General features: G+C 64.1%; 3 protein-coding genes across 6 annotated transcripts; 2 read left to right on the forward strand and 1 right to left on the reverse strand.

Moving 5' to 3' along the window:
- Nucleotides 1–782: 782 nt before the first annotated feature.
- Nucleotides 783–7,968, forward strand: IGBP1 (immunoglobulin binding protein 1). Of its 2 annotated transcripts, none has more exons than XM_075435468.1 (6): nt 783–986; nt 1,411–1,716; nt 4,006–4,201; nt 5,206–5,291; nt 7,113–7,213; nt 7,453–7,968. In XM_075435468.1, the coding sequence occupies exons 1-6, from the start codon at nt 799–801 to the stop codon at nt 7,599–7,601; spliced, it is 1,026 nt and encodes a 341-aa protein (XP_075291583.1). In that variant the 5' UTR covers nt 783–798; the 3' UTR covers nt 7,602–7,968. The 2 variants fall into 2 exon arrangements, with proteins under 2 accessions (XP_075291583.1, XP_075291584.1); XM_075435469.1 differs by having other exon boundaries at nt 7,456–7,968.
- Nucleotides 7,969–9,374: 1,406 nt separating this feature from the next.
- Nucleotides 9,375–17,297, forward strand: LOC142363104 (diacylglycerol O-acyltransferase 2-like). The gene is made up of 8 exons (XM_075435467.1): nt 9,375–10,034; nt 12,271–12,399; nt 12,493–12,600; nt 12,811–12,881; nt 12,989–13,193; nt 15,727–15,901; nt 15,984–16,186; nt 16,654–17,297. The coding sequence occupies exons 1-8, from the start codon at nt 9,995–9,997 to the stop codon at nt 16,806–16,808; spliced, it is 1,086 nt and encodes a 361-aa protein (XP_075291582.1). The 5' UTR covers nt 9,375–9,994; the 3' UTR covers nt 16,809–17,297.
- Nucleotides 17,298–18,019: 722 nt separating this feature from the next.
- Nucleotides 18,020–24,515, reverse strand: P2RY4 (pyrimidinergic receptor P2Y4). Of its 3 annotated transcripts, none has more exons than XM_075435464.1 (2): nt 24,378–24,515; nt 18,020–19,615 (listed from the first exon to the last, which is right to left on the reverse strand). In XM_075435464.1, the coding sequence occupies exon 2, from the start codon at nt 19,597–19,599 to the stop codon at nt 18,490–18,492; it is 1,110 nt and encodes a 369-aa protein (XP_075291579.1). In that variant the 5' UTR covers nt 19,600–19,615; nt 24,378–24,515; the 3' UTR covers nt 18,020–18,489. The 3 variants fall into 3 exon arrangements, with proteins under 3 accessions (XP_075291579.1, XP_075291578.1, XP_075291580.1); XM_075435463.1 differs by having other exon boundaries at nt 24,293–24,515; XM_075435465.1 differs by lacking the exon at nt 24,378–24,515 and adding an exon at nt 20,895–21,189.
- Between the last annotated feature and the right edge of the window lie 1,086 nt (nt 24,516–25,601).

Below are 25,601 nucleotides of genomic sequence, written 5' to 3' on the forward strand. Positions count from 1 at the left end.
AGCAGATAAAACCAGGGGGCTGATTAACGTCTAGCAAGGAGATTCAGGAGCTCCTCACCAGCTAGCAGGTTGAGGGGTTTGGCTCTTGGAGGCAAAGCCTTCTCCGTCTCAAAGGGAACTGGGTCTCCACGCATTTCCTGCTCCCTCGGTCTAGCTCGCCTGTCCTCGCCGCTGGCAATCTGGGTCGAACCCGGCTGTCCCTCTTTCCAGGGGAGGGGAGGTGGGCTGAGGGCCCACGCTCCATCCTCAGCCCGCTCGCCGTTAGGTGGAGAGGAAGCCTCTGAGCCTGCCCGGGTGGCTCTGAGAGGCGAAGGCCTCGGGGGGAATGCCCCGAGGAGATGGCTGTTCAAGATTACACAGAGAGACCCAGGCTTGCTGCAGCCTTTAGCGAACGTAGGCGGAGGGGTAAAGCGAGGGGACTGAGAGAGGCATCGCTCTGACAGGATTGAACCGGTGGTCATTGCTGGAGGTGCCAAAGCACCTTCTGCCAGCAAAGGACGAGCGGCTGGAGATTCCTGGCCGATAATCACACTCATTAATTTTCCCACCGCTGGGCAAAGCGTTGCTCTTCACCTCCTGCCCGGCGTGCAGGGCTCAGGTACAGGGTGACAGGAGGGTGACACCGCCATGGAGGGGCTCAGGTACAGGGTGACAGGAGGGTGACACCGCCATGGGGGGGCTCAGGCCTACCAAGATGGCGGACACCCCCTCCCTGCCCTCACCAAGATGGCGGCGGGGGGCGAGGCATCCGGCGGCCGCCCCGGAAGCGGTCGGGCGGCGGCGCCTTCCCGGCGCAGCATGGCGGAGGGGGCCGGCGGGGCTCCGCGGCTGGCCGAGCTGTTGGCGGCGGGGCTGCGGCTCTGGGAGGAGGTGGAAGCCGGCGTCGAGCCGTCCTCCGGGGCCCCGGCCGTGCAGGATAAGGTGCGGCAGGGGCTGGACGCTCTGCAGCGCGCGGCCGCCATGGTGGCGCAGCTGGACCTGTTCAGGTGAGCGGCGGGGCCTAGGCCTGGGCCCGAGCCTGGGCCTGGGCCCGAGCCTGGTCCTGGGCCCGGGTCTGGGCCTGGTCCTGGTCCGGGGCCTGGGTCTGGGCCTGGGCCTGGGCCTGGTCCTGGTCCCGAGCCTGGGCCTGGTCCTGGGCCTGGGCCCGGGTCTGGGTCTGGTCCCGGGCCTGGTCCGGAGCCTGGGCCTGGTCCCGAGCCTGGGCCTGGGTCTGGGCCTGGTCCGGGCCCGGATCTGGGTCTGGTCCCGGGCCTGGTCCGGAGCGTGGTCCCGGGTCTGGGCCTGGGCCCGGGGGGAGACCAGCGAGGCTCCCCCCAGCCTGCAGACGGGCCCCGGGCCGCCGGGGAGCGGGTTGGGCCCGGGCCGAGCGGGAAGGGGAAGGCTCCTGACGTCTCGTCTCTCCCCTTGCAGTGAGAACGAGGACCTGGAGGAGATCGCTTCAGCTGACCTGAAGTACCTGCCGCTGCCCGCCGTGCTGGGGGCCCTGACGCTGAAGCAGGTGGACCTGAGCAGGAGGCTGGAGCACCTGGAGAGCGCTCGGGCTCACTTCTGGCGCTTCCTCAAGCTCTGCGGGAGCTACGGGCTGGGAAGCTTCCAGCTGCCCCCTGCCAGCCCCCCGGGGGAGGAAGGGGCCGGGAACCCAGCCCCGGGGGGCCCCGCTGCCGCCCAGCCCAGCCTGGTGGCCATGGCCGCCAGTCGGCAAGCCAAAATCGAAAGGTAGGTCTGTGTCTGCGGCGCTTGGAGGCTCTCGGGGGTCGGGTTGAGAGAAGGGGAGATCCTCAGGCAGCGCGGGATTGTACAGACAAGGGCCGTCGGCAAAGAGCGGGTTCCCTTGGTACGGGAACGCCTTGATCGTGAAACAGTGACGTTAACAAACGCGCCGCGTACTGCTGAGCGGTGTCGGATTGTCCGCGGGCTGGGGAGATGCATTTGTGTCTTCAGGTTCTGGTCTTTGAAGAAGAGCTGCCCGAAAGCTCTTACGATTAGTTCTTTAATCACTGCTGACTGCGTAAAGCCACCCACTCCGGAAGGTTCCTACCTATGTGCTTATCAAATCTTTAAACAGGAGGTGGCGGATGGCCCTGCCTTGGCTGAGGATTTTGACAGTCAAGGTGTCGCTTATTGAGGTAGCGCTGAAAGGCTCAGGCTGGGCTGAAGAGTTTTCTGAATCACGTGAATACAAAAATAAATTTATGTTCTAGAAAGTAACCTACCTGGGATGGGTTTGGCTTACTAGAATGCAGCAGGGCCTTGGGGGCCAGCTCAGCAGAGCCTGTTTGGCCTGGGCGGGTTGTCAGAGCTGCGCATCACCTCCCAAGGGCGGGTGAGCGGCTTCGGCGCTGCGGGCAGGGCTTGGGTTACGCCTCAGCTCCCCTCTTGCTGAGGGCCTGTGTCTGCCCGTGCTGTGCCTCCTTCTGCGTGAGGACGAACAGGAGGTGCCTGCAATGCGAGGTCTGTGGCAGGCAGGTTGGTACTTGATCAGGGCGAGGCGTTGCAGTTGTATTTGCTTTCGGTAAAATGCATAGACTGTGCGGAAACCTTCCGCAGAAGGCCTGTCTCGTCACTCTGGCCCTGGGCCTGTCTCATCCAAGCTGCCTTCAGCCTCGCTCTCTGAAGGAGCACGCGATCCGGCCTCCCGGGGAGCAGGGGGGGATCGCAGCAGCCAGCGGCAGAGAACTTATCCCGCTGTGAAGCGGAAAGACAGCGATGGAGAGGTTTGCTTTGCCGCCCTGCAGCCCAGGGCCGCGCAGGCAGGTGCTCAGCCAGTTACAGTGTTTTTCAGGGTTCTTGTGGAGCACTCCTGGATGGGTTTGTTTTTCAGAGTGGCTCTTGTGTGGTCCTTGTCCCTTCAGCTCCCGCAGGTTTCTAATCCTTGGTTCTTACTGATCATTCTTCAGGTGGCACTGAAGTGAAGGAAGTGGGACACAAGGATTTAGCCTGGAAGTGTATTACATGGGTAGCTTCCTCCCCTTAACTAATTCCTGAAAAGGTCCAAAAAGTCCAGAAAGCCAAAATCAGATTAAAAAGAACATACCCACACACACAAAATCACATGAGACAGAAATTGGAGAAGTGTTTTAATCTGCCTTATAAGCAGCTTCTTGATATCTTTGTGTTGCGAAGCAGCAACTGAAACTAGCTAGTATATTGGATTTCTCAGTGAAGGAGCCAAAGAGTTAAATTCCTTCTTCTCCAGGAGATTAGTGTTGCCAGGCTTGCCTAATTTTGCCCTGGAGGCTTAATTTTCTAGGGTTGCAGACCTTTCAGCAGAAGAATAACTGAGAGGCCTCACTAAATTGAAACTATCTGCTTAAAGCTGTTTTTAACAGACAGGAGCTACTTAAATCACAACAGTAAACCATCAGAACCTCCCTTTTGTATACAGTTTTCTTTTTAAATACATGAAATCGTGTAAAACCTCTTAACAAAGAGTAGCAAAGATCCGATGTGAGGTCTAGATTTGAGTCAACGGATGGGAGTGATGGGGAAGATGGGAGGAAGAGATTTGGGTGCTGCATGTGTGTATATGACTGTGCATTTTTCAAAGCTTCTTTTTAAGCAGATTGGAACTCTTCTGATTTCTGTAGTTTTCCTTTGTCAAGAAGCTTCTGTTGTCAGTCAGGTGAGGTGGGGAGATGCATCCCCCTGCTTGGCGTCAACGATGATCAGCGTGAGGTGGTGCTGCCAGCGCTCCTCCTCTGCTTCCCAGGTACCTTCCTGTACGTGTCTGCTTCACTTCTGCAGGCCTCTTACTCAGCTGTTAAAGGAGTGGGTCCTCCTCGCACAAGGAAGACGTGAGGAGCTTTATGAATATCTGGGATTTGCGTGCCCAGATATGAGCACTGGTCAGCGACTGGCACCCCTGTGACAAGCAGCTGAAGGGGGATCAGGGCAGCTACATTTTATGGCATTTCAAGAAATAGGAAATTTTTAGGTTTAGGAAACACTGTGGGCTGTGCTGGAGAAAGGTTATTTGATGATCTCCTTCTGTTCTCTTTGAGACAGATACAAGCAGAAGAAGGAACTGGAGAACAGGCTGGCCTCTATGAAAACCTTTGTGGAGAGCGGGCAGGCGGATGAGGATCAGATACGGGAATTTTACATACTACAAATCCAGAAATGGATCAACACCAGCCTGGAGGAAATTGAGAGCATCGACCAAGAAGTGGTCATCCTGAGGAGCAGAGGTGCAGCGAAACAGGTACGAGGTCTCTCTTGCGCCGCAGGTCCTGCGGACTCAGGGTAGTTCGCCCTGATGATAGACAGCGTTGTGGGTGAAGGAACTTCGGAGGAATCCAGCAGCAGAGTTTCACAAGCTTTCTTCTGTGAATTCTTGGTTGAAATTTAGTTCGATCAGAGCACAAGCAGTTGGGGTTTGGTTTAATTCTGAATGGCCGGGGGTGTGGTTTCTGGATTAGCCACTGTCCGGTGCTGCCACGCGTTGTAGACCGTCGTGGCTTGTGAATGCTAGAGTGCTGAGAATCAGAGCTCAACTGGTCTGCGTGCAGAGGCTTTTCTCTGCCTTGCTGGGTTCTGCCAGACCCTTAACTCGAAAGAACTAATTAGCTGTAAACTAAAAGAAAGACCCCTGCGATTTCTTTCAAGCCTACTCTTCTGGTCTACAAAATGTCCAGACCTTACAGAAAGCAATGCCCGTTCTGAATGCTGAAAGCTTCTCACAGACCTGCGATTCCTGTGCAGAGTAGAGTTTTTGGGCTCTATGTGATCACCAAAAATGTCTGCCTAGAAATAAACCATCCTAATGTGCAGGCACAGACCATCGCCCAGCTTTGCTGGCACAGCTGGCTCGCGCAGTTTGTTACTGGCATGGCAGAACTCTGCCTTTCTGTAGTGCCCTGGGTGATAGCTTCAGGAGTGGTGGGCTCTGCTTGCTTCAGAAGGTGCTGCGTGTGATGCCTGGGAACAACAAGCCGTGTTTCATGCTTTGATCTGCGCTGGTCTGGTTTAGCTCTGTCAGCTTTCTGCTCTGATCAGAACGGGCACAGAGAGAAGTCATTTGTAGAATCTCACAGATGGAGTTCATGATTTAAACTGGATTAAGGCCTGAATTGTCTGTCTTGGGACGTTTCTCTGACAGCAGAGGCATTTCTCTTCTACGAGACCTTCAAGAACTTGTTGGGGGTGGGAAGCAGAGGAGGGGATTCTCATCTGGGATTCTCTTGTGACTGGTGTTTGCATCTTCAGTCTTCAGCACCGCCGCACGGTACCTCTCGGCAAGCCAGGGCTCCGCTGAAACCTTTCATTCTCACCCGGGATGCTGCTCAGGCTAAGTATGTTGTTTTCTGATTACTTAGGCACAGGGGGATGCAGTGCTCTGTTCTCACAGAATCACAGAATCACAGAATAGTAGGGGTTGGAAGGGACCTCTGTGGGTCATCTAGTCCAACCCTCCTGCTGAAGCAGGGTCACCTACAGCAGGCTGCACAGGACCTTGTCCAGGCAGATCTTGAATATCTGCAGAGAAGGAGACTCCACAGCCTCCCAGGGCAGCCTGGGCCAGGGCTCCATCACCCTCAGAGGGAAGAAGTTCTTCCTCGGGTTCAGCTGGAGCTTCCTCTGCTTCAGTTTGTGCCCGTTGCCCCTTGTCCTGTCGCTGGGCACCACTGGAAAGAGTCTGGCCCCGTTCTCCTGACACCCACCCTGCAGATATTTGTAGGCATTTCTAAGGTCCCCTGGCAGCCTTCTCTTCTTCAGCCTGAACAAGCCCAGCTCCTTCAGCCTCTCCTCATAGGGGAGATGTTCCAGTCCCCTCATCATCCTCGTAGCCCTCCGCTGGACTCTCTCCACGTCAAGCCTGAGATGCTCTTGCAGATGCAGAAATCCTGTCGTTACCTTCAGGCAGCGTAGTGGCACGTGCTGAAGGGTGGGTGTCAGGAGGATGGGGCCAAGCTCTTTTCAGTTGTGCCCAGTGACAGGACAAGGGGCAATGGGCACAAACTGAGGCACAGGAAGTTCTGTCTGAACATGAGGAAGAACTTCTTCCCTCTGAGGGTGACGGAGCCCTGGCCCAGGCTGCCCAGGGAGGTTGTGGAGTCTCCTTCTCTGGAGATATTCCAGCCCCGCCTGGACAAGGTCCTGTGCAGCCTGCTCTGGGTGACCCTGCTTCGGCAGGAGGGTTGGACTAGATGACCCACAGAGGTCCCTTCCAACCCCTACTATTCTGTGATTCTGTGATTCTGTGCTGTGCCTCTGGGCAGGGGTGGGGGGGAACAGCTAGTGCGTTGCTCCCACTTTCTCTGACGTGCTTCCATTACCAGCACGCTGCAGTGTCTCGGCTAACGCTGTGTCCTCCCCTTGGGATGGCAGAAGAGGAGATTGGGTTAAGCAAATATTACCCTGTTAGTTTATAGGCCACGTGCTTGCTGTTTGGTATGCCGTGGAGAGGCAAGGCTTGCCTGCCCCTCTAACCTCTGTGTGATACAACAGCAGCGTTCCTCACGCTTAAGATAAAGAGCCCAGCAGTGAAAAGCACGTGTGGGCTCTTAATGTAAGCTCTGGAACGTCTCGGTGAATTCAAATCGGTGATCTGAGGGGCTGGGAAGATGCATTACCTGCCAGAGAACCATCAGTCACAGCAATATGGTTTTTAACTGTCAGGCTTTCCCTGGGGTATCAAGATCTTTACGCTTCGTGGCACTGTGAGATCCTTGCACGGAATGCAGCAGCTAAAGCACAAAATGGGATAGAAACCAGATTTCTTGTCGTGCTTCTGACGTTACTTCCCCTGAGCCTTCCACACATCCGTTTAGCCAAGCCGTGCCGAATTCGGTTCCTAGGGGCCTCCTTGGAAGCTGTGCTAGCCCAGAGCGTTCTCCTTTGGGCTGGAGAAGTGGTTCGAGGTCTTTGGACTAGAGCAGTCCTCACCTCTCTAAACCAGCAGGCTGAACTCTTCACGTGCCGTTACGGCTGGGTTACTGGCGAGGCTGCTGCTGACGGCCCGGGCTGTGGAAACACGTTTGTGCCCCAGCCCTCCTTGAGAACGCTGTTAGCACAGGTGGGGTGACAGAGCCGGTGTGGGCACGGCTGTCTGTGTTTCTGCTCATTCGCAGCGAGGTCAAGTGCCACCTTTGACCGTCTGTCCCTCCCGGTAGGGTGTTTGGAGCCGGGTACCCCGGCCTGCCCACGATGACCGTGGATGACTGGTACGAGCAGCGCAGAAGGCAAGGAGTCGCGTCCGGTCCGAGCGCACCAGGTACAGAGTGGCAGAGCAAAGGCTGGGACAGAGACCTGGGGAGGGCGAAGGGGAAGGTGCTCGGGGTGTCAGGCACCCCCTGACTGGGGAAGAGCAAGAGCTGCCTTTGCTGGCCCGTGAGGACAGCGGGGCTGCGAGGCTGCTCTTTGGCCGTGCCGGCCTTCCCTCCGGACCGGCTGCTGGCTGGAGAGCCTGACCCCGCTGTCTGACTGCTCCTCGCTCCCGTTCTTGACCTTCAGCAGGTATAACCGATGAAGAGTCCCAGAAGCAGCAGCAGGAGAAAAAAGAGGAGGAGGACGACGAGGAAGCTCTTCAGAAAGCTCGGGACTGGGATGACTGGAAAGATACACACCCAAGGGGCTACGGCAACCGGCAGAACATGGGCTGATGCTCTCGCCGCAGGGAGCAGGGCCTGGAGGTGCTGTAAGAACTGCCTGTGTCCTGGCGATGAGGGAGTAAATGCAGTGTACATATGCAGAGGGAGCCATGGCTGCCCTGGGGACACTGGAGTGAGCGTGGCAGCTTGGTGTACCCGAAATGTCGGACTGAGCGAACTGGTGACGTGCAGTGACAGCACAGAGCTCCTGGCCGGTGGGGCTCTCTCCGAGGGGTCCGGCTGCCTCCGCTCTCCCGGGTGGAGGGAGCCCTTGAAAGAAAAGAACGTGAACTCGGAAACTGCGCTTTGTATTGTGGGTGGATGTATTTATTTTTTTTCCTCTATATTTTAAGCAAAATAAAACCTCGTGTGCCGCCTAGTTCTTGCTGTGAAAATCCCTGGGCTCCTCCGGAGCAGGTCCGTGAGGCTGGTTCCCAGCACGCTGGGGAGCTGGGGATGGGCAGCAGGCCATGTCAGACAGCCAGGGTTTTCGGCCGAGGCTCCGGAGCGCACGGGCGTGCAGCGCAGCGGCGTTCGCCTCGGCAGGGAGGTCAGTGTGCGGCCGGGGGTAGCGGCGGCCTGGTCAGTCTGCCCGCCGAGCGATGACCCTGCGGAGCGTTCGGGATTTTCGGGTGAAGCGTGTCGGGTATTTTGAGGGCGACGTCTTGAAGTGCTGATACTACACGTAGTACAGACACCTCGATGGAAATACTTGTGTTTAGTGCGATGCGGGGTTGGCATGGCCGTGGCACACGTGGTGGAACGCACACGTATGTCCCGGGGAGCCCGACGGGGCCCAGCGCTGGGACGAACGGTGCCGTACTCGAAAGCGAAGCAGTGCACTCGTTGGCGTGCTTTGAAATCTACTTAGAGAATAACCCTGAAGGGGTGCAAACCTTGTCGAGGTTCCTCTGAAGGCAGCTGAAATTGGTGCTGGTCCTGCGTGGGGTGAGGAGAGGGCACGGCTGGTCTGCCGTACCTGGCGCTGGCCCGGCACGTTGCTGGGCGAGGGACCACGGCTGGGAGCTCTGGAGCTGCCCGGCGTGGGCTGGCAGCGGCGGCTGCAGTTGTTCTAAACCAGTTAGGAATGTTGGGAGGAAAATCCGAACAGCGTCGCTGCTGCTTGGGTGTGTGGCAGGGCGCTGCCGGCCCCGAGGCCTTTGCCATCTCTGATTTGGTGCAGTCGGGTTCATCAGCAGAGAGCTCCCGTAGCTCCGGGGACAGGGGAGTTCTGACTGAATTTGGGGTTTTTCCCCTTCCTATTGGCGTGATTGGGGCACACCTGCGGGGCCAGCCGGGCTGCAGGAGAGCTGAGACATTTCATACGTGGCCATCTCAGCTCCTCTGAACTAACCTACATCTGCGACCGCCGCTGTGTGCTTTTCTCCAGGTGCTGAGTCTCCACAATGTACAGCAGCAGATCATGAGCTGTGCAGGTTCCTGGGTTCCAGACCTCTCCTGTGAAACTTCTTCCTGTGAACTTCTTCTCTCTGAGGGTGACGGAGCCCTGGCCCAGGCTGCCCAGGGAGGCTGTGGAGTCTCCTTCTCTGGAGATATTCCAGCCCCGCCTGGACGCGGTGCTGTGCAGCCTGCTCTGGGTGACCCTGCTTGGGCAGGGGGTTGGGCTGGGGGACCCACAGAGGTCCCTGCCAACCCCCACCATCCTGTGACTCTGTGAAACATGTGTTTTACTGTGGGAACCCGTGCAGTCCTGTACGTGTGTTTGTCCCTTTCCTACGCGTGACGTTAGCCGGCTCTTCCCGCGAGCGCTGCTGGAGGGGTCGATCCGAGCAGCAGCTGCGGGCAGTCGGGTGCTGGGGGGTTTCTCTGCTCCTTTGGCCTGAAGCCCCAGCTCAGCCCTGCTCTGGTGCTGCTGGTTTCCTGCTTATTTTTTTCTCCCGGTCTTCTCCAGGTGCTACTCTGGTCCCAGCCCCGGTGCCGCTTGAGGGGTGGAAGAGGAGGGGACGGTGCTGGACGGCGAGGCCGAGGGTCGGGGCCGCGTTCCCCGCGGGAGCTCCGGGGGTGACATTTTCGGGTGGCTCCGGAGGGGAGTCACACCGGCAGAGCGTGACAGCGGTTTGTGAAACGCGGACGGTACCATTCCCCAGGGGCCGGCGGCCCGCGCCGACGCCGGTGCCGACAGCGCAGCCTTTCCGAGCGGCCGCGGCTGCCCTTCGCCGCAGCAGCTCCTCGCCGCTCGGCGCGGCTCCTCATCCTCCCGAGGACCACCAGCTCTTCTCCTTGCTCGGCCGGCCGGGGCCGGAGCGGGTCCGCTCCCCTCCACGGCGGGCGGTTTACCTTGGGTCAGCTGGTTCAAGCAGCTCGATACACAACCGCCCGCCGGGATTTCCAAACTCGCCTTTTAACCTGCGGAACCGGGGTCTGGCGCGGAGCTCCCTGCCGCCATGAAAACAATTATTGCAGCCTGTTCCCAAAACCTCAGCGGTAAGACACTGCCGAAGCGCGTTGGAGTGGTTTCGGGTGCTCTGGCGATGCGAGGGGCTGGCCAGGCCAGCCGGCTTTCGTTGTCACCGTTGTCGGTTCGCTTGAGTCTGCTTAGGGGAAAGGGAGGTGTTGGGAGCAAGCTGCGCTGAGCAGCGCCGGAGGAAAACCTGCAGTTCCTCAAGAGGAATGAGATTTTAGACAAGGCGTTCGCTAACGTTACTCCTGCAAGATGCTCCAGGGTGCTGCAAATTCCCCTCCGTCTTTCCTTGCTGCCCCGAGCCGCCGAGCCCCAGTTTCTGGGTCTGGAGAGGCTGCTGTCGCCGGGGCCGGTGCCGGCAGCGGAGCCCCTGGGGTTTCTCCGCTTGCTGTCTGCGGTCTGGAAATTCGTAGAGCGCTTGGGCTGGGGAAGCTAGAAAAAGGAACTAAAAAAAGCAACTGGTTTGTAGGCACAAATTTGCTAGGCAGAGCTCTGCGCCTTCGCTGGGTGGAAAAGGGGCTTTGGGAAGGCGACCACAGCAGGGCTGTGCGGGCGGCCGGGCTGCTGGGGACGGGCGGGAGGGGTGGCTGGAAGCACGGCACGCTGCTCAAGGGAGAGGGAGAACGGTTCTTCAACGCTGGTGATTGCTCCAGCGTTTAATTTATTTCAGTTGTCCCATTCGTGGTTCGGGTTGATCCACCACCAGCCACCTGAGCCGGGGTTTGGTGGTTCTCCTCCAACCTGAGGGTCCCACTGGGCACCTGGGGGTCTCTGGCCCGGGGAGCCATGGGGAGTCTGCTCCTCTCTCACCCTGGGCATCTCTCTGCCTGGCCAGCATGCTGATTTTGGGTTGTTTACCCAAGAAAACAAGGCTGTTGTGACACAGGAGGTGGCTCGCTGCGGTCGTGGTGGTGGCCGTACCGGGTGGTCTCGGCCATGGCAGACCTTTGGCCGGGAGCGGGGCGCTGGCAGGACCGGTGCCTCAGGCCCATTTTGGGGAGGAGGGACGGGGCCACGCGTGGAGTTTGGATCCTGGCGCCCGGCCCGGGGTGGTTAATGCTTCACCAAGGTCGGCCGGAGGGAAGGGGCGGCGAGGGGGTGGAGTGGCCGCGGGCTGCTGGACTGTCCCTCGCGGGGGGCAAGGCTCGCTGGGGACGGCCAGGCTCTGGCCGCTGTCCTGGGCGCTTGCCGGGGTCGGACGCTGCCCCACACCTCCCTGCCGCGCCGGAGGAGAGAGCCCTGAATCCTCCGCGAGCCCGAACGCGCCGGGGAGGGCACGGGAGAGGTCCCGGCCCTCGGGGAGCTCGGGATGTGCCGCTGCCCTCGGCGCCGGTGGTGCGTCCAGGCTCATGGGCATGGGTGGGCTGGGGGTGCCCAGCCTGGCAGCTGCCCCCTGCTCGGGGCACGGCTGGCCCCAGAGCAGCCGCGGGTTGCTGGCGTGGTCCAGAGCTCCCATCGCATCCCCATGGCATCCCCATCCCCATCCCATCCCCATCCCATGGCATCCCCATCCCATCCCCATCCCATGGCATCCGCATCCCATGATATCCCCATCCCCATGGCATCCCCATCCCATGGCATCCCATGGCATCCCCATCCCCATGGCATCCTCATCCCCATGGCATCCCCATCCCATCCCCATCGCCATGGCATCCCCATCCCATGGCATCTCCATCCCCATGGCATCCCCATGGCATCCCCATGGCATCCCCATCCCCATGGCATCCCCATGGCATCCCCATCCCCATGGCATCCCCATCGCCATGGCATCCCCATCCCCATCCCCATGGCATCCCCATCCCCATGGCATCCCCATCCCCATGGCATCCCCATGGCATCCCCATCGCCATGGCATCCCCATCCCCATGGCATCCCCATCCCCATCCCCATGGCATCCCCATCCCCATGGCATCCCCATGGCATCCCCATCCCCATGGCATCCCCATCGCCATGGCATCCCCATCCCCATCCCCATGGCATCCCCATCCCCATCCCATCCCCATCCCATGGCATCCCCATCCCCATCCCATGGCATCCCCATGGCATCCCCATCCCCATGGCATCCCCATACCCATCCCCATGGCATCCCCATCCCCATGGCATCCCTCCTCACCCAACTGCTTCATCCTTCCCACCCTACCTCCCGCCTCGCCTCTGTCCCCCAACCCCGGCACTGCCGGCTTTGCCCCCGCTGCTGGCTGGGAGAGCCTTTGCCCACCCGGGGCTGTCCCGGGCTGGGTGCCGGGTCCCTCGCTGCAGGCAGCCGCGCCAGCGTCCAGACCGCCCTGCGCACCCTGCTCGCCGCACCCTGGCCCTCGCAGCGGGACGTCCGCGCCTGGCTCCAGCTCCTCTCCGTCCTCCAGTGGGTGCTCAGCTTCCTGCTGCTGGGTGAGTAGGGGGCTGCGGGGTGAGTAGGGGGCTGCGGGGTGAGTAGGGGGCTGCGGGGGGGTCCCGGCTCACCCCACGCCCCGGCTCCCGCAGGAACCGTCAGCCTGCTGCTCCTCATCTACCTGGTGTTCACCAGCTTCTGGCCCATCTCCGCGCTCTACCTGGCCTGGATCATCTTCGACTGGGACACTCCAGAGAAAGGTGGGGACGGGCGCAGCCCCCCTCTTCCTCCAGCCCTGCGGCGGGACGGGGTGCAGGGTCCCCCCTTTCCCCGCGACCACCCCAGCACGGCAAACGGGGGAGCCCAGCACCCCACCTGCTCCTGCCCTCCTCTCCCCGATCGTCCTCACGGTGGGAAGAGGGGTGCGGGGGGTCCGGCGTCATCCCCCGCGGTCCCTCCCCGCTTCGCAGGTGGCCGGAGGCTGCCGTGCCTGCGGCGATGGCCCGTGTGGAGGCACTTTCGGGATTATTTCCCCGTGAAGGTACGGTGTGGGGGGCCGGGATGGGACGTGGGCGGTGGTGGTGGCACCACCCAAAAGTTGGACGCTCCCCGCCGCTACGTCCCCGCGATGCCGTGTTGTCCCCGCAGCTGGTGAAGACGCACGACCTGTCCCCCAGCCACAACTACATCATCGGCTCCCACCCGCACGGCATCCTCTGCGTCGGCGCCTTCTGCAACTTCATCACGGGCTCGACGGGCTTCGCCGAGATGTTCCCGGGCATCCGGCCCTTCCTCACCACCCTGGCCGGCAACTTCCGCCTGCCCGTCTTCAGGGAGTACCTGATGAGCGGGGGTGAGCGGCCGCGGGCAGCGGGGCGGGCAGCTGCCTGCGGGCATGGTGGCTTCAGCTGAGAAGTGGCCCCGGGACGCGCGGGCAGAGCCCCGGGAGGGGACGATGCCCACGGGCAGCGGGGCTCCGGGTGGGCTCCAAGGTCCCGGCGGTGGGAAACTCGGGAATGAGGGGATCTGCGGCTCCCCGGGAGCAGGCGGTGCAGGGATGGTGGCCTGCCTGCACCCTGCCTGCACCCTGCCTAACTCCACCCTTACCCTACCTGCGCCCTGCCTGCACCCTGCCTCACTCCACCCTTACCCTGCCTGCACCCTGCCTGTGCCCTGCCTCACTCCACCCTTACCCTGCCTGCGCCCTGCCTGCACCCTGCTTAACTCCACCCTTACCCTGCCTGCACCCTGCCTGCACCCTGCCTCACTCCACCCTTACCCTGCCTGCACCCTGCCTGCACCCTGCCTAACTCCACCCTTACCCTGCCTGCACCCTACCTGCGCCCTGCCTGCACCCTGCTTAACTCCACCCTTACCCTGCCTGCACCCTGCCTCACTCCACCCTTACCCTGCCTGCACCCTGCCTGCACCCTGCCTCACTCCACCCTTACCCTGCCTGCACCCTGCCTGCACCCTGCCTAACTCCACCCTTACCCTGCCTGCACCCTACCTGCGCCCTGCCTGCACCCTGCCTCACTCCACCCTTACCCTGCCTGCACCCTGCCTGCACCCTGCCTAACTCCACACTTACCCTGCCTGCACCCTGCCTAACTCCACCCTTACCCTGCCTGCACCCTGCCTGCACCCTGCCTAACTCCACCCTTACCCTGCCTGCACCCTGCCTGCACCCTGCCTCACTCCACCCTTACCCTGCCTGCACCCTGCCTGCACCCTGCCTCACTCCACCCTTACCGTGCCTGCACCCTGCCTGCACCCTGCCTCACTCCACCCTTACCCTGCCTGCACCCTGCCTGCACCCTGCTTAACTCCATCCTTGGCTCTGCCTGCACCCTGCCTGCGCCCTGCCTCACTCCACCCTTACCCTGCCTGCACCCTGCCTGCACCCTGCCTCACTCCACCCTTGCTCTGCCTGCACCCTGCCTGCACCCTGCCTAAATCCACCCTCACCCTGCCTGCACCCTGCCTGCACCCTGCCTAAATCCACCCGCACCCTGCCTGCACCCTGCCTGCTCCCTGCTTAACTCCACCCTTACCCTGCCTGCACCCTGCCTGCACCCTGCTTAACTTCACCCTTACCCTGCCTGCACCCTGCCTGCTCCCTGCTTAACTTCACCCTTACCCTGCCTGCACCCTGCCTGCTCCCTGCTTAACTCCACCCTTACCCTGCCTGCACCCTGCCTGCACCCTGCCTAACTCCACCCTTACCCTGCCTGCACCCTGCCATCGCCCTGCCTGCACCCTGCCTCACTCCACCCTTGCTCTGCCTGCACCCTGCCTGCACCCTGCCTAAATCCACCCTCACCCTGCCTGCACCCTGCCTGCACCCTGCCTAAATCCACCCGCACCCTGCCTGCACCCTGCCTGCTCCCTGCTTAACTCCACCCTTACCCTGCCTGCACCCTGCCTGCACCCTGCTTAACTTCACCCTTACCCTGCCTGCACCCTGCCTGCTCCCTGCTTAACTTCACCCTTACCCTGCCTGCACCCTGCCTGCTCCCTGCTTAACTCCACCCTTACCCTGCCTGCACCCTGCCTGCACCCTGCCTAACTCCACCCTTACCCTGCCTGCACCCTGCCATCGCCCTGCCTGCACCCTGCTTAATTCCACCCTTACCCTGCCTGCACCCTGCCTGTACCCTGCCTCACTCCACCCTTACCCTGCCTGCACCCTGCCTGCACCCTGCCTCACTCCACCCTTACCGTGCCTGCACCCTGCCTGCACCCTGCCTCACTCCACCCTTACCGTGCCTGCACCCTGCCTGCACCCTGCCTGCACCCTGCTTAACTCCATCCTTGGCTCTGCCTGCACCCTGCCTGCGCCCTGCCTAAATCCACCCTTGCTCTGCCTGCACCCTGCCTGCACCCTGCTTAACTCCACCCTTGCTCTGCCTGCACCCTGCCTGCACCCTGCCTAAATCCACCCTCACCCTGCCTGCACCCTGCCTAAATCCACCCTTACCCTGCCTGCACCCTGCTTAACTCCACCCTTACCCTGCCTGCACCCTGCCTGCACCCTGCCTCACTCCACCCTCACCCTGCCTGCACCCTGCCTGCACCCTGCCTAAGTCCACCCTCACCCTGCCTGCACCTTGCCTGCACCCTGCCTAAATCCACCCTCATCCTGCCTGAACCTTGCCTAACTCCACCCTTGCTCTGCCTGCACCCTGCCTAACTCCACCTGCACCCTGCCATCGCCCTGCCATCACCCTGCCCGCAGCGCTGGCACCCTGGGGGACCCCACCCCTCCTGCCTGCACCCTCACGCGGTCCTCGGATGGTCCTTGGGTGGGTCCCCCCCGGCAGGGTCCCTCGCGGTCCCCGCGGGGGCAGGCAGTCCCGCCGCAGCGCTGGTCCGTCCCGCCGCAGGGCTGTGCCCGGTGACGCGCCGCGCCATCGGGTACCTGCTGTCGCAGAACGGCACGGGCAACGCGGTGGCCATCGTCATCGGCGGCGCGGCTGAGTCGCTCTCCTGCCGCCCCGGCGTCACCACGCTCATCCTGAAGAACCGCAAGGGCTTCGTCCGCATGGCCTTGCAGCACGGGTGGGTGATGGGTGCTGCCGCCGCTGCCGGGCATCGGGGGGGTCCCAGCACCCAGTCACCGCCCGCCGTGTCCCCTCCACAGGGCCTACCTCGTCCCCTCCTTCTCCTTCGGGGAGAACGACCTCTTCCGCCAGGTGGTCTTCGAGGAGGGCAGCTGGATGAGGAGCATCCAGAAGCGCTTCCAGAAGATGATGGGCTTCGCTCCCTGCGTCTTCTACGGCCGCGGCCTCACCTCTGTCCGGTCCCGGGGCTTCCTCCCCTACGCCAGACCCATCACCACCGTGGGTGAGCATCGCCCGCCGGGGCGGAGGGGACCCCAAGAGCTGGAGGGGACCCCGGGAGGTGGAGGGGACCCCGGGAGGTGGACGGGACCCCGGGAGGTGGAGGGGACCCCGGGAGTTGGACGGGACCCCGGGAGGTGGAGGGGACCCCAAGAGCTGGATGGGACCCCGGGAGGTGGATGGGACCCCAGGAGGTGGACGGGACCCCGGGAGGTGGAGGGGACCCCGGGAGGTGGAAGGGACCCTGGGAGGTGGAGGGGACCCTGGGAGGTGGAGGGGACCCCGGGAGGTGGACGGGACCCCAAGAGCTGGAGGGGACCCCGGGAGGCGGAGGGGACCCCGGGAGGTGGATGGGCGGTGGATGAGGACACCCCGCGATGGGCAGCGGTGGAAGGCGACGCTCAGCTCACCTCCTGGACGAGCCGAGCGCGTCCCCACGCCGCCGGCCTGACCTCCCTCCCCTCCCGGCAGTGGGGGAACCGGTGACGGTGCCCAAGATCGAGGACCCGAGCTGCGAGACGGTGGACATGTACCACGAGATGTACGTCCGCTCCCTGCTCAAGCTCTTCGAGGAGAACAAGACCAAGTACGGGCTGGCGGAGACGGACGAGCTGCGCATCCTCTGAGCGCGGCCGGCGCCGGCGCCCGGGTCCTGGCTCCCAAGGGCGGCTGGCTCTTGCGGGGGGGGATTTCAGCCGGCCCGGCACGAGGGACACGAGGGGGACGGTCCCCACTCTGGCCCAAAAAAAACCTGAGCGGGAGGTGGGAGGAGAGGAGGCAGCCAGGGGAAGGGGAGGTTGGGAGAGGGTCCCCCTTGAGAGGGGTTCAGAGGGGCTACGGGTGACGCGGCCGTCCCCCGAGGACGTGGGGCTGATGCTGGCGCGAGGCTGGGGGCCAGCAATGGGTACGGTCCCCCCCCGGACAGCCGGGACACCACGAGCTGCGGGAGGAGGGCGTGAGGTGGGCTCTTCGGGGTGGCATCCCCGTGGCGAGTGGGACCACGCTGGGGAGACATCCCCCCGGGGTGGGGGGGACGCTCTCGGACTTGGGGACCCGTGGAAGTGGCCTCAGCCGGGACCGCCGCCTCCGTACCCAATACAGATTTCCAACCCCCCCACCGCTGCCTGTGTGTGCTGGGGGGGCAGGATCAGTGGCCCCGTGGCCGTACCCCCCTGCTCCCCATGCAGGTGGCCATGCCACCTGTGCGTGCCCCCTCCCTGGTGGTCCCATCTCCGGGGGACTTGGAGGGGACCATTGCTCGAGCAGCTCCCGGGTCCACCTGAGCCACGTTGGGTGTGAGGTGAGGGCCAGCAGCTGCTCTTACTGGGTTAACTGGGCTTAAGGGGGGGGGGGGGGGGGGTCTCCTCCTCTCTCTGCTTTCGGCGCAGCGGTGGGTGAGTGAGGGGCTCCCCGGGTACTGCTGCCTGGTGGGATGGGGATGCGGGGCTGGGACGTGGCATCCCTGGGCAGCTCCCGGTGGGACGTGGCTGCGCGTGACCTGTGCCATGGCCGGGGTGGTGACACCCCGATGGTGCTATGGGCATCCCCTTCCCCGGGTGCGTGCTGGGGGGCGAGGGGGGTGGCCCTGTCCCGTCCCTGAGGAGCCGTCAGCGCCGATGGCCGGCTCTGCAGACGGGCCGGGTGACGGCTCGGAAAGCGAACGCCCGCGCGGGGAGGTCCCCGAGGGCTGCGGTGACCGCAGGCGTCACCGCCCCGGCTCCTCGCTCCCACCCTGCTGCCTGCTGGCTTTTCTCCGCTCTCCAACGCTTGCGGGGGCCGGGGTGGGCGTCTCGCCGCTCGTCCTTCTGCTGCGGAGAGAAACGGGTCCAGGCATGGAGAAAGGGGACGGGGCTTTATTAGGGGACGACAGGCAGCGAGTGGCCCGTGCCACGTCTCTCCCGAGGCTGGTGGTGTGACAGGGACATCTCCGAGAGCCGCAGGGGACCCGGCGTCACCTCCAGCCCCAGGTCTGGTCCCATCGAGCAGACCAGAAGGGCGGTGCGTGCCAGCGTCACCAGTGTCCCTTCTCTCTGGTGGCCCCGTCAGCCCCGGCGTGTCCCCGGGAGCATCCCGGGATGGGACGTGCGCCGCTGGCCAGGCTGCCATCCCAACATGGCTTTCTCGGCATCCTTCCCGCGGGAAGGTGGCTGTCCTGCCCCGAGCCGTACGGGCACCCTCCTCCCACAGCCGCCCACCCTCGCAGGGTCAGGTCTGGGGACCCGGGGTGGCCGGATGCCCGCATGCAGCCCGGAGGGGCTGCGACTCGTGGAGACCATGGATGAGGTTACTGCAACCCCAGTTGGCCCCTCAGCACCCGCCTCCGCTCCGTGCTGTCCCTCGGGTGGCCCTGGCAGCGTGGCTGCCACCTGTGATGTCCATGGAGGGGGACACCAGCGCCAGGTCGCCCGTGGGCACGGGCTGGAGCCGGTGGGCTGGCCCCCGGCGCAGCCGTCCCCGGTACTTGTCCCCAGCCATGAAGTACAAGATGGGGTCAAGGCAGCTGTTGATGCTGGCCAGGGGCCGGGTGATTTTGTAGGTGAGGTTGATGACGTTGAGGGTCTGGCAGTGGGCTTGGACGTAGCGGGAGGTGTAGTAGATGGTCCGGGTGATGTGGAAGGGCACGAAGCAGACGGCGAAGACGGTGAGCACGATGATGATCATCTTGATGGAGCGCTTCTTGTAGGAGGGCATCCGAGGGCCGGGGCTGGAGAAGCTGGACTTGCCGAGTCTCTTGGCCATCAGGCAGTAGCACAGGACAATCACCAGGAAGGGGACCCCAAAGAGGAGGGCCATGACGGAGGAGCTGTAGTGCACGTAATGGTCGAACTCCTCGGGCTTGGTGGTGTCGTGGCAAAGGGTGCTGTTGCCCTTGGAGCTGGTGGTGACGAAGATGAGGTTGGGGATGAGGCAGACGGCGACGACAAGCCAGGCGCCCACGCAAATGACGCGGGCTTGCTTGGTCTTCACCCACTTCAGGGAGCGGATGGGGTGGCAGATGCCCACGTAGCGGTGGACGCTGATGCACGTCAGGAGGAGGATGCTGCTGTAGAGGTTAGCGTAGAAGAGGAAGCGCACGATCTTGCAGAGCCACTTTCCGAAGGGCCAGTTGTTGCGGTCGGCGTAGTAGTAGACCAGGGTGGGGAGGGAGAGGACGTAGAGCGTGTCGGAGACGGCCAGGTTGAACATGTAGGTGGTGGTGGCATTCCAGGGCCTCATCCTGGCGATGAACATCCACAGGGCCCAGGAGTTGAGGGGCAGCCCCACCACAAAGACGATGCTGTAGGAGATGGGCAGCAGGATGAACTTGAACTCCTCGTTGAAGACGCACTTCGCCTCTGCCACCGCCGTGGTGTTTGCTCCCGGCCAGGGCGTCGGTGTCCACAGGGCAACTGGGAACGTCCTCACCGAAGCGGCCATCTTCTGCGGGCCAGATCTAGGGGAGCGGTTAATAACAGCGCGTTAGTCGTCGATCCCGACCATTGTCAGGCACAAAGCGTGGACGGGGGCCAAAGATGCCAGATTTGCCCCCCCCTCCAGGAGCTCCGGCCGCTTTGAGGGTTCTCTGGTTTTTCTCAGCTGGCGCGTTCGGGCCTCGCGGGGAGCCGGGGGGGGGACGGGACCTGACGAATCCTCCCCTCCGCAGCCCCCGCGCTGACGCCCGTTCGTCGTCCCTCTGCGCAGCCCGCGGTGACACCAGCGCCGCGGGGAGCCGGGAAGCGTGCCGGGGACAGAGGACCGCGCCGGCCCCGCCGGCCAGCAGCCCCACGGCGCGCCGAACAATGAGACCGTGATGAGCAACAGCAGCCCCCGGCCGGTGCCAGCGCAGCCGCTTGGCAGCCGGCTCAGCCTAATTGGCCCCATCCTGACAGTTCTGCTCGTCCCGGAGGGCTCCTCGGCAGAAGAAAGGCGGGAGGAGAAGAAAGGCTTGTCTGGGGGGAGTCTTAGGGCGCGGAGAAGTCCCTGGGGGGCTCTTAAAGGAGCCTTTGGGAGAGAGCGTCCCCGGACGGCGAGGGGCCTCCAGCTGCCGGGTGTTCTCTGCGGGAGAGGGATGATCTCAGCCCCGCGGAGAGGAGCTGCGCCGGAGCCAGGTCCCGGCCCGAGGCAGCGCAAGTTGGCGCGGCGGGCAGGACGCGGGAGCGAGGGCTGGGGTCCGCGTCCTCCCGGCCAACCGGCGCGCGAGGGCGAGCTGTCGGAGGGGCGCGTTCGCTTCTTGGGCGGCTGAAGTTCGGAGCCTGCTCCTCCAGAGGGAAGAAGGAGTTTCTGTCGCCATCACGGTGTCCAGCAAAGGACCAGGCAAAGCTGCCCACGGCTTGGTCCCTCCTCACCCACCACCATCCCTGGCCGAGGATGGGTGCTCGGATGAGTAACCTGGGAGCAGGAGCGTCTGCCGTGCCGCCGGCAGAGACGAGGGTGCAGCCAAAACCGTATCTGGCAAAGGTAGCACAGAATTTGGAACAGGCTGCCCAGGGAGGTTGTGGAGTCTCCTTCTCTGGAGATATTCAAGACCCGCCTGGACAAGGTTCTGTGCAGCCTGCTGTAGGTGACCCTGCTTCGGCAGGGGGTTGGGCTGGGTGACCCACAGAGGGCCCTTCCAACCCCTACTATTCTGTAATTCTGTGATTCTGTAATCCCAGCATGGTCGGGGTCCTCTGTGGGTCACCCAGCCCAACCCCCTACCCAAGCAGGGTCACCCAGAGCAGGCTGCACAGGACCTGGCGTGTCCCCAGCTTCTGCTGGTCCAGAGCTCGCCCTGGAGGCAATGGGTGCCAGGACTGGGGGCTCCGCAAGACGACGCGCGTCCGCAGGATGCCGGTGCCGGTGGTACGAGGTGGAAGGCCGTGTCCTCTCAAGTTCCTTCATCCCTTGGCTCCCTCATCATCCCCCCTCCTGTTCGCCGCTTGCCTTCGCCGTGGAGACGTGCAGCCTGATGGCTGCTGGTGGCAAAGAGCCTCACCGGCGGAGACACCCCGGTGTTTGCAGAGATGACCGTGATCGCACCAGCAGGCAGGCGGGCAGGCGGCTGGCCGCGGGGCCGGCCCCTCCGTGCCGCACACCCCTCCGTGCCGCACACCCCTCCGTGCTCTCTGTTTGAGTTGAGGGCTGAGCCGCAGCTCCGGGCGCGCGTCAAACACCCTGCGGCTTCCTTCCAGCTGCCTGGCGTGATTGCAGGGATGAGTTCAGAGAGCAACAGGCAGGTCCTGATCAAACATTAACAGCGCGAAGAGCTCGCTCTGTTTTCCCGGGTCCAGGAGGGAAGGAAACCTTGAGCCCCCGGGCACTGGTGCCAGCGGTGGTCCCACGGGGTGCTGTGCTGGTCGTACTGGTCGTGCTGGTCCCAGCCCAGCGGCTGCGTCTCCCCGAGCGGTGACGCTGCCAAGGACACGAGCCACCGGGAGATTGGTTCTCCTCTTCCAACCTCGGAGTGCGAGCGAGCGTGAAGCCTGGAGTCCGACCAGACTGGAGGTGCCGCAGGGTTCAGTGACCAGCGCCAGTGGCCGTGGCATAGATCAGCAAACAACTGAGCTACGAAGAGGCCAATAAATAAGAAAGAATAACCCGGAGTAAGGAACGCAGGAGGTGAAAGAGCCCGAGCAGCACCGTGTGGTGCCGGGCTGCGTGGAGGAGAGCGCAGCTACGTGGCTTCTGCCGGCTGATGAAGCCCGAGCACAGGTCATGGCTCAGCAGCGTGATTTAACCATCCCTAAGCAAGCTTCCTTTGAGGATAACCACCGAAAAATAAAAATGCAAAGCAAGATGACATTTGGCAAGCTTTGTCTCAACAGGCTTCCTGCTTCCTTATCTTAGTCATGATCCAACTCAGTGGTTTAAATTACTGATTCACATCAGCCCGAGGACACGTCACCGCCGGGCCCATCCCCGCTCCTCGCTGATGTCCCCAGCGAGGCTCTCCCTGGCCACGGCCTCTCCAGCGTGGGCTTCTCGAGGAGGCACCGACCGCAGCCACGGTGAGCTCCGAGCCGTGCGTCGGGGCTCGCTGCTGGAGCGGCAGGCGGACGGCACCGCGGGGAACGGGCATGGAGCTGGGGAGGTGACGCCTGCCCCTGCGCTGCCTGGGCTGAGGATGCCGGAGGGATGCGGTGCTGGGGAACCCCTTGCCCGTGGCGAGCACCCCTGGCCCCCACCCTGGGAAGCAGCAAGGGGGTCCCCGCAAAACACCCACCCGGCCGTCTGCCAGCGGAAAGGGGCAGGGGCCGGCCACGGGGCCACGTGCTGCCCTTGGCCCTTCGCCGCAGGAACGGGAGCTCTGCCCCGGCTCCCGGCCCCGCGGCCGTGACCCAGCCTGACCCCGGCCCCCAGCCCTGCGGGCAGCACCGGGATGTCCCCAGCCCAGAGCGACCCCAGCCCAGGGTGTCCCCAGCCTGGGGCGACCCCAGCCCAGAGTGTCCCCAGCCCGGGATGTCCCCAGCCCAGAGCGACCCCAGCCCAGGTGTCCCCAGCAACCCCAGCCCACAGTGTCCCCAGCCCAGAGCGACCCCAGCCCAAGGTGTCCCCAGCCCGGGGTGACCCCAGCCCGGGGTGACCCCAGCCCGGGGTGACCCCAGCCCAGAGCGACCCCAGCCCGGGATGTCCCCAGCCCAGAGCGACCCCAGCCCAGGGTGTCCCCAGCCTGGGGCGACCCCAGCCCAGAGTGTCCCCAGCCCGGGATGTCCCCAGCCCAGAGCGACCCCAGCCCAGGTGTCCCCAGCAACCCCAGCCCAGGGTGTCCCCAGCCCGGGGCGACCCCAGCCCAGGGTGTCCCCAGCCCGGGGCGACCTCAGCCCAGAGCGACCCCAGCCCGGGATGTCCCCAGCCCAGAGTGACCCCAGCCCAGGTGTCCCCAGCAACCCCAGCCCAGGGTGTCCCCAGCCCAGAGCGACCCCAGCCCGGGATGTCCCCAGCCCAGAGCGACCCCAGCCCAGGGTGTCCCCAGCGACCCCAGCCCAGGGTGTCCCCAGCAACCCCAGCCCAGGGTGTCCCCAGCCCAGGGTGACCCCAGCCCCGGGTGACCCCAGCCCCGAGTGACCCCAGCCCCGGGTGACCCCAGCCCGGGGTGACCCCAGCAGCCGGCCGGGGCTGCCTGCCCTGGGGATTCGCAGGGGCTTTGGCAAGGGACTGGTGCGATGGGCGAGGGGGGCAGCGCCGAATGCAGACCCCGGTGCCGAAGTCCGGCACGCTGGCCGGACAGGGCGTTGGGTCAGGGCTGGTGGCACTGCGGGCGGGAGCTTCGGGCAGGGGACAGGAGAGAGGATTTGGGAGCGGAGCGAGCAGCGGGCGAGGGACGCTGTGGGAGCATGGGATAAAGAGGGCTTTTCTTCTCTCCTAAGCTCTGGGAAATTGCAAAACAAGGGGAAGTTGTGCAAAACGCCCTGCAGAAGGACCCTTGTCCCTAATCGCCACGTGGTTTCTGCGGCCAAAGCCCTGGCACAAGGTGAGCACGACCCAATTTCTTTCTATTCCTTCTCTTCGGCCGCAAGAGCAGCCAAAGCGCGATCTGCCCGCGCTGCCCGGGAGCCGGTGCCTCCTCCCCGGGGATGCCAGCGCGGCCGGGCGCTCCCCTCGCCGCCCACCGCGTCCCCTGCTCCGAGGTGACCCTCTTCCTCAGCAGGGTGGGAGGCGAGGCTTTCCTTTCACCCATGGGTGGGCTGTCCCTGTCCCCCCACCTCCCCGGGGAAGGGCAGGAGCCCGGCGCTGCGGCAGCGGTTGGGGGATGGAGAGGAAGATGAAGGAGAGGAGGTGGCCGCACTAAGAAGGATGGAGGCGGTTGGGGATGGAGGAAGGCAGCGGGGTGTGGAGGAGGAGGATGCATGGAGGGATGTGGGGACACGGAGGGATGGGGATGGTGAAGGGATGGGGACAGTGGAGGGGTCTGGGGACACGGAGGGATGGGGATGGCGGAGGGATGGGAACGGCGGAGGGATGGGGACGGTGAAGGGACGGGGACAGTGGAGGGATGGGGACGGCAGAGGGATAGGGACAATGGAGGGATGGCAATGGTGGAGGGATGGGGACAGCGGAGGGATGGGGATGGCAGAGGGATCTGGGGATGGCAGAGGGATGGGGACAGCTGGCCGACCCCCACCCCACACCCACCCAGCGCTGGGGGTCCCACCTCTGTCCCTCGTGGGGCCAAAGCTGCTCCCCGCAGGGCTCTGCGTGGCCGTCCCGGCGCTGCCCTCCGTCAGGCGTGGGCTCACCTGCGGTCGTGGGCTGGGGTGGCTCTCAGGAGCGGGTCACCCCCGGGGAGTGGCCGTCCCCCGCGGGGCTGGGGGCCATGCTGGCGGGGCGGCCGGCTGCCTTCGCCGTCCCGCGCCGACTGTGCCCGCTCCCGCTCTCCCGCTGCTGGGAGCAAAGTGCCCGGGGAGAGGCAGGGCTGGAGGCGGGCACGGGAGGGGCAGGAGCCCGCAGCCTCCCTGCCCCGTGTCCCTGCCCCGTGTCCCTGCCCCGTGTCCCTGCCCGTGTCCCTGCCCGTGTCCACACCGTTCAGCCCCGCTGTGCTCCTGCCCGGCCATCGCCCTCGCAGGCTCTGGGCCATCTGCAGCCCCCCAGGACGTGCGACGTGTGGGGCTCACCCGTGGGGTCACAGCCCTTTCCCCGTGGGGCCAAGGACCCTTGGCCATGGGCACCAGGGTCGCTCGCTCATGGGGACCGTGGTCCCTCAACCATGGCGCCCATGGTCCCTCAACCATGGCGGCCGTAGCCCCTCGTCGGTGGGGACCGCAGCCCCCTGCCCGTGGGGACCACGGCCCCTTGCCCACCCCACCGGGGTCCCGGCAGTGCCCGCACCCCCGGGTGCTGCTCCCCTGGCACCCCAACCCCGCGGGGTGACCCTGGGGACAAAGGTGGCCGCTGCCACCTTGACACCAGCCTGGGCATAGGGTCCCCAAAACCGGGGCCACCTCGGGCGTCGCAGCAGCCCGGGTGTCCCCCACATTTTGGGGGGGGGGGAGGTGCGGGTGCCCCCGCTGCCTTGCAGAGCTGTGCCTGGCCCGGGGGGCGAGCGTGCGGGTGGGCGAAGGGTGGGTGCTGGGGAGCAGAGGGGCTGGGTGGGTGGTGGGGGGACACTTGGCCATGGAGGGAGAGCACAGGGGACCCTGGCTGTGCCGAGCTGAGCCCAGCCCTGCGCGGGAGCCCCATGAGCAGCCTCGAGGGCCGGGGTTTGCAGGTCCCCGGGTCAAGAGTGGGAGGTGGGGGGCTCCTGGAGCAGCCGGGGCACCCGGAGCCGGTTCTTTCCCCCCCAGCTCGCCCCGGCGTGGCTTGGCACGCTCCCTCCTCGCCCCTGCACACAACCAGGCGTTGCCCCGAGACTTTATTCTGGACGGGAATAGCGAGGGGCACCTCGTCAGGAGCGGCTGCCGTAGAAGTCCTCTGGGACCGCCAGCTGAGCGGGGAGGAGGGAGCGGCTGCCGAGGCCGAAGGCA

The sequence above is a fragment of the Opisthocomus hoazin genome, chromosome 14 (assembly GCF_030867145.1).
Source record: "Opisthocomus hoazin isolate bOpiHoa1 chromosome 14, bOpiHoa1.hap1, whole genome shotgun sequence".
In the NCBI taxonomy this organism is placed as follows: domain Eukaryota; kingdom Metazoa; phylum Chordata; class Aves; order Opisthocomiformes; family Opisthocomidae; genus Opisthocomus; species Opisthocomus hoazin.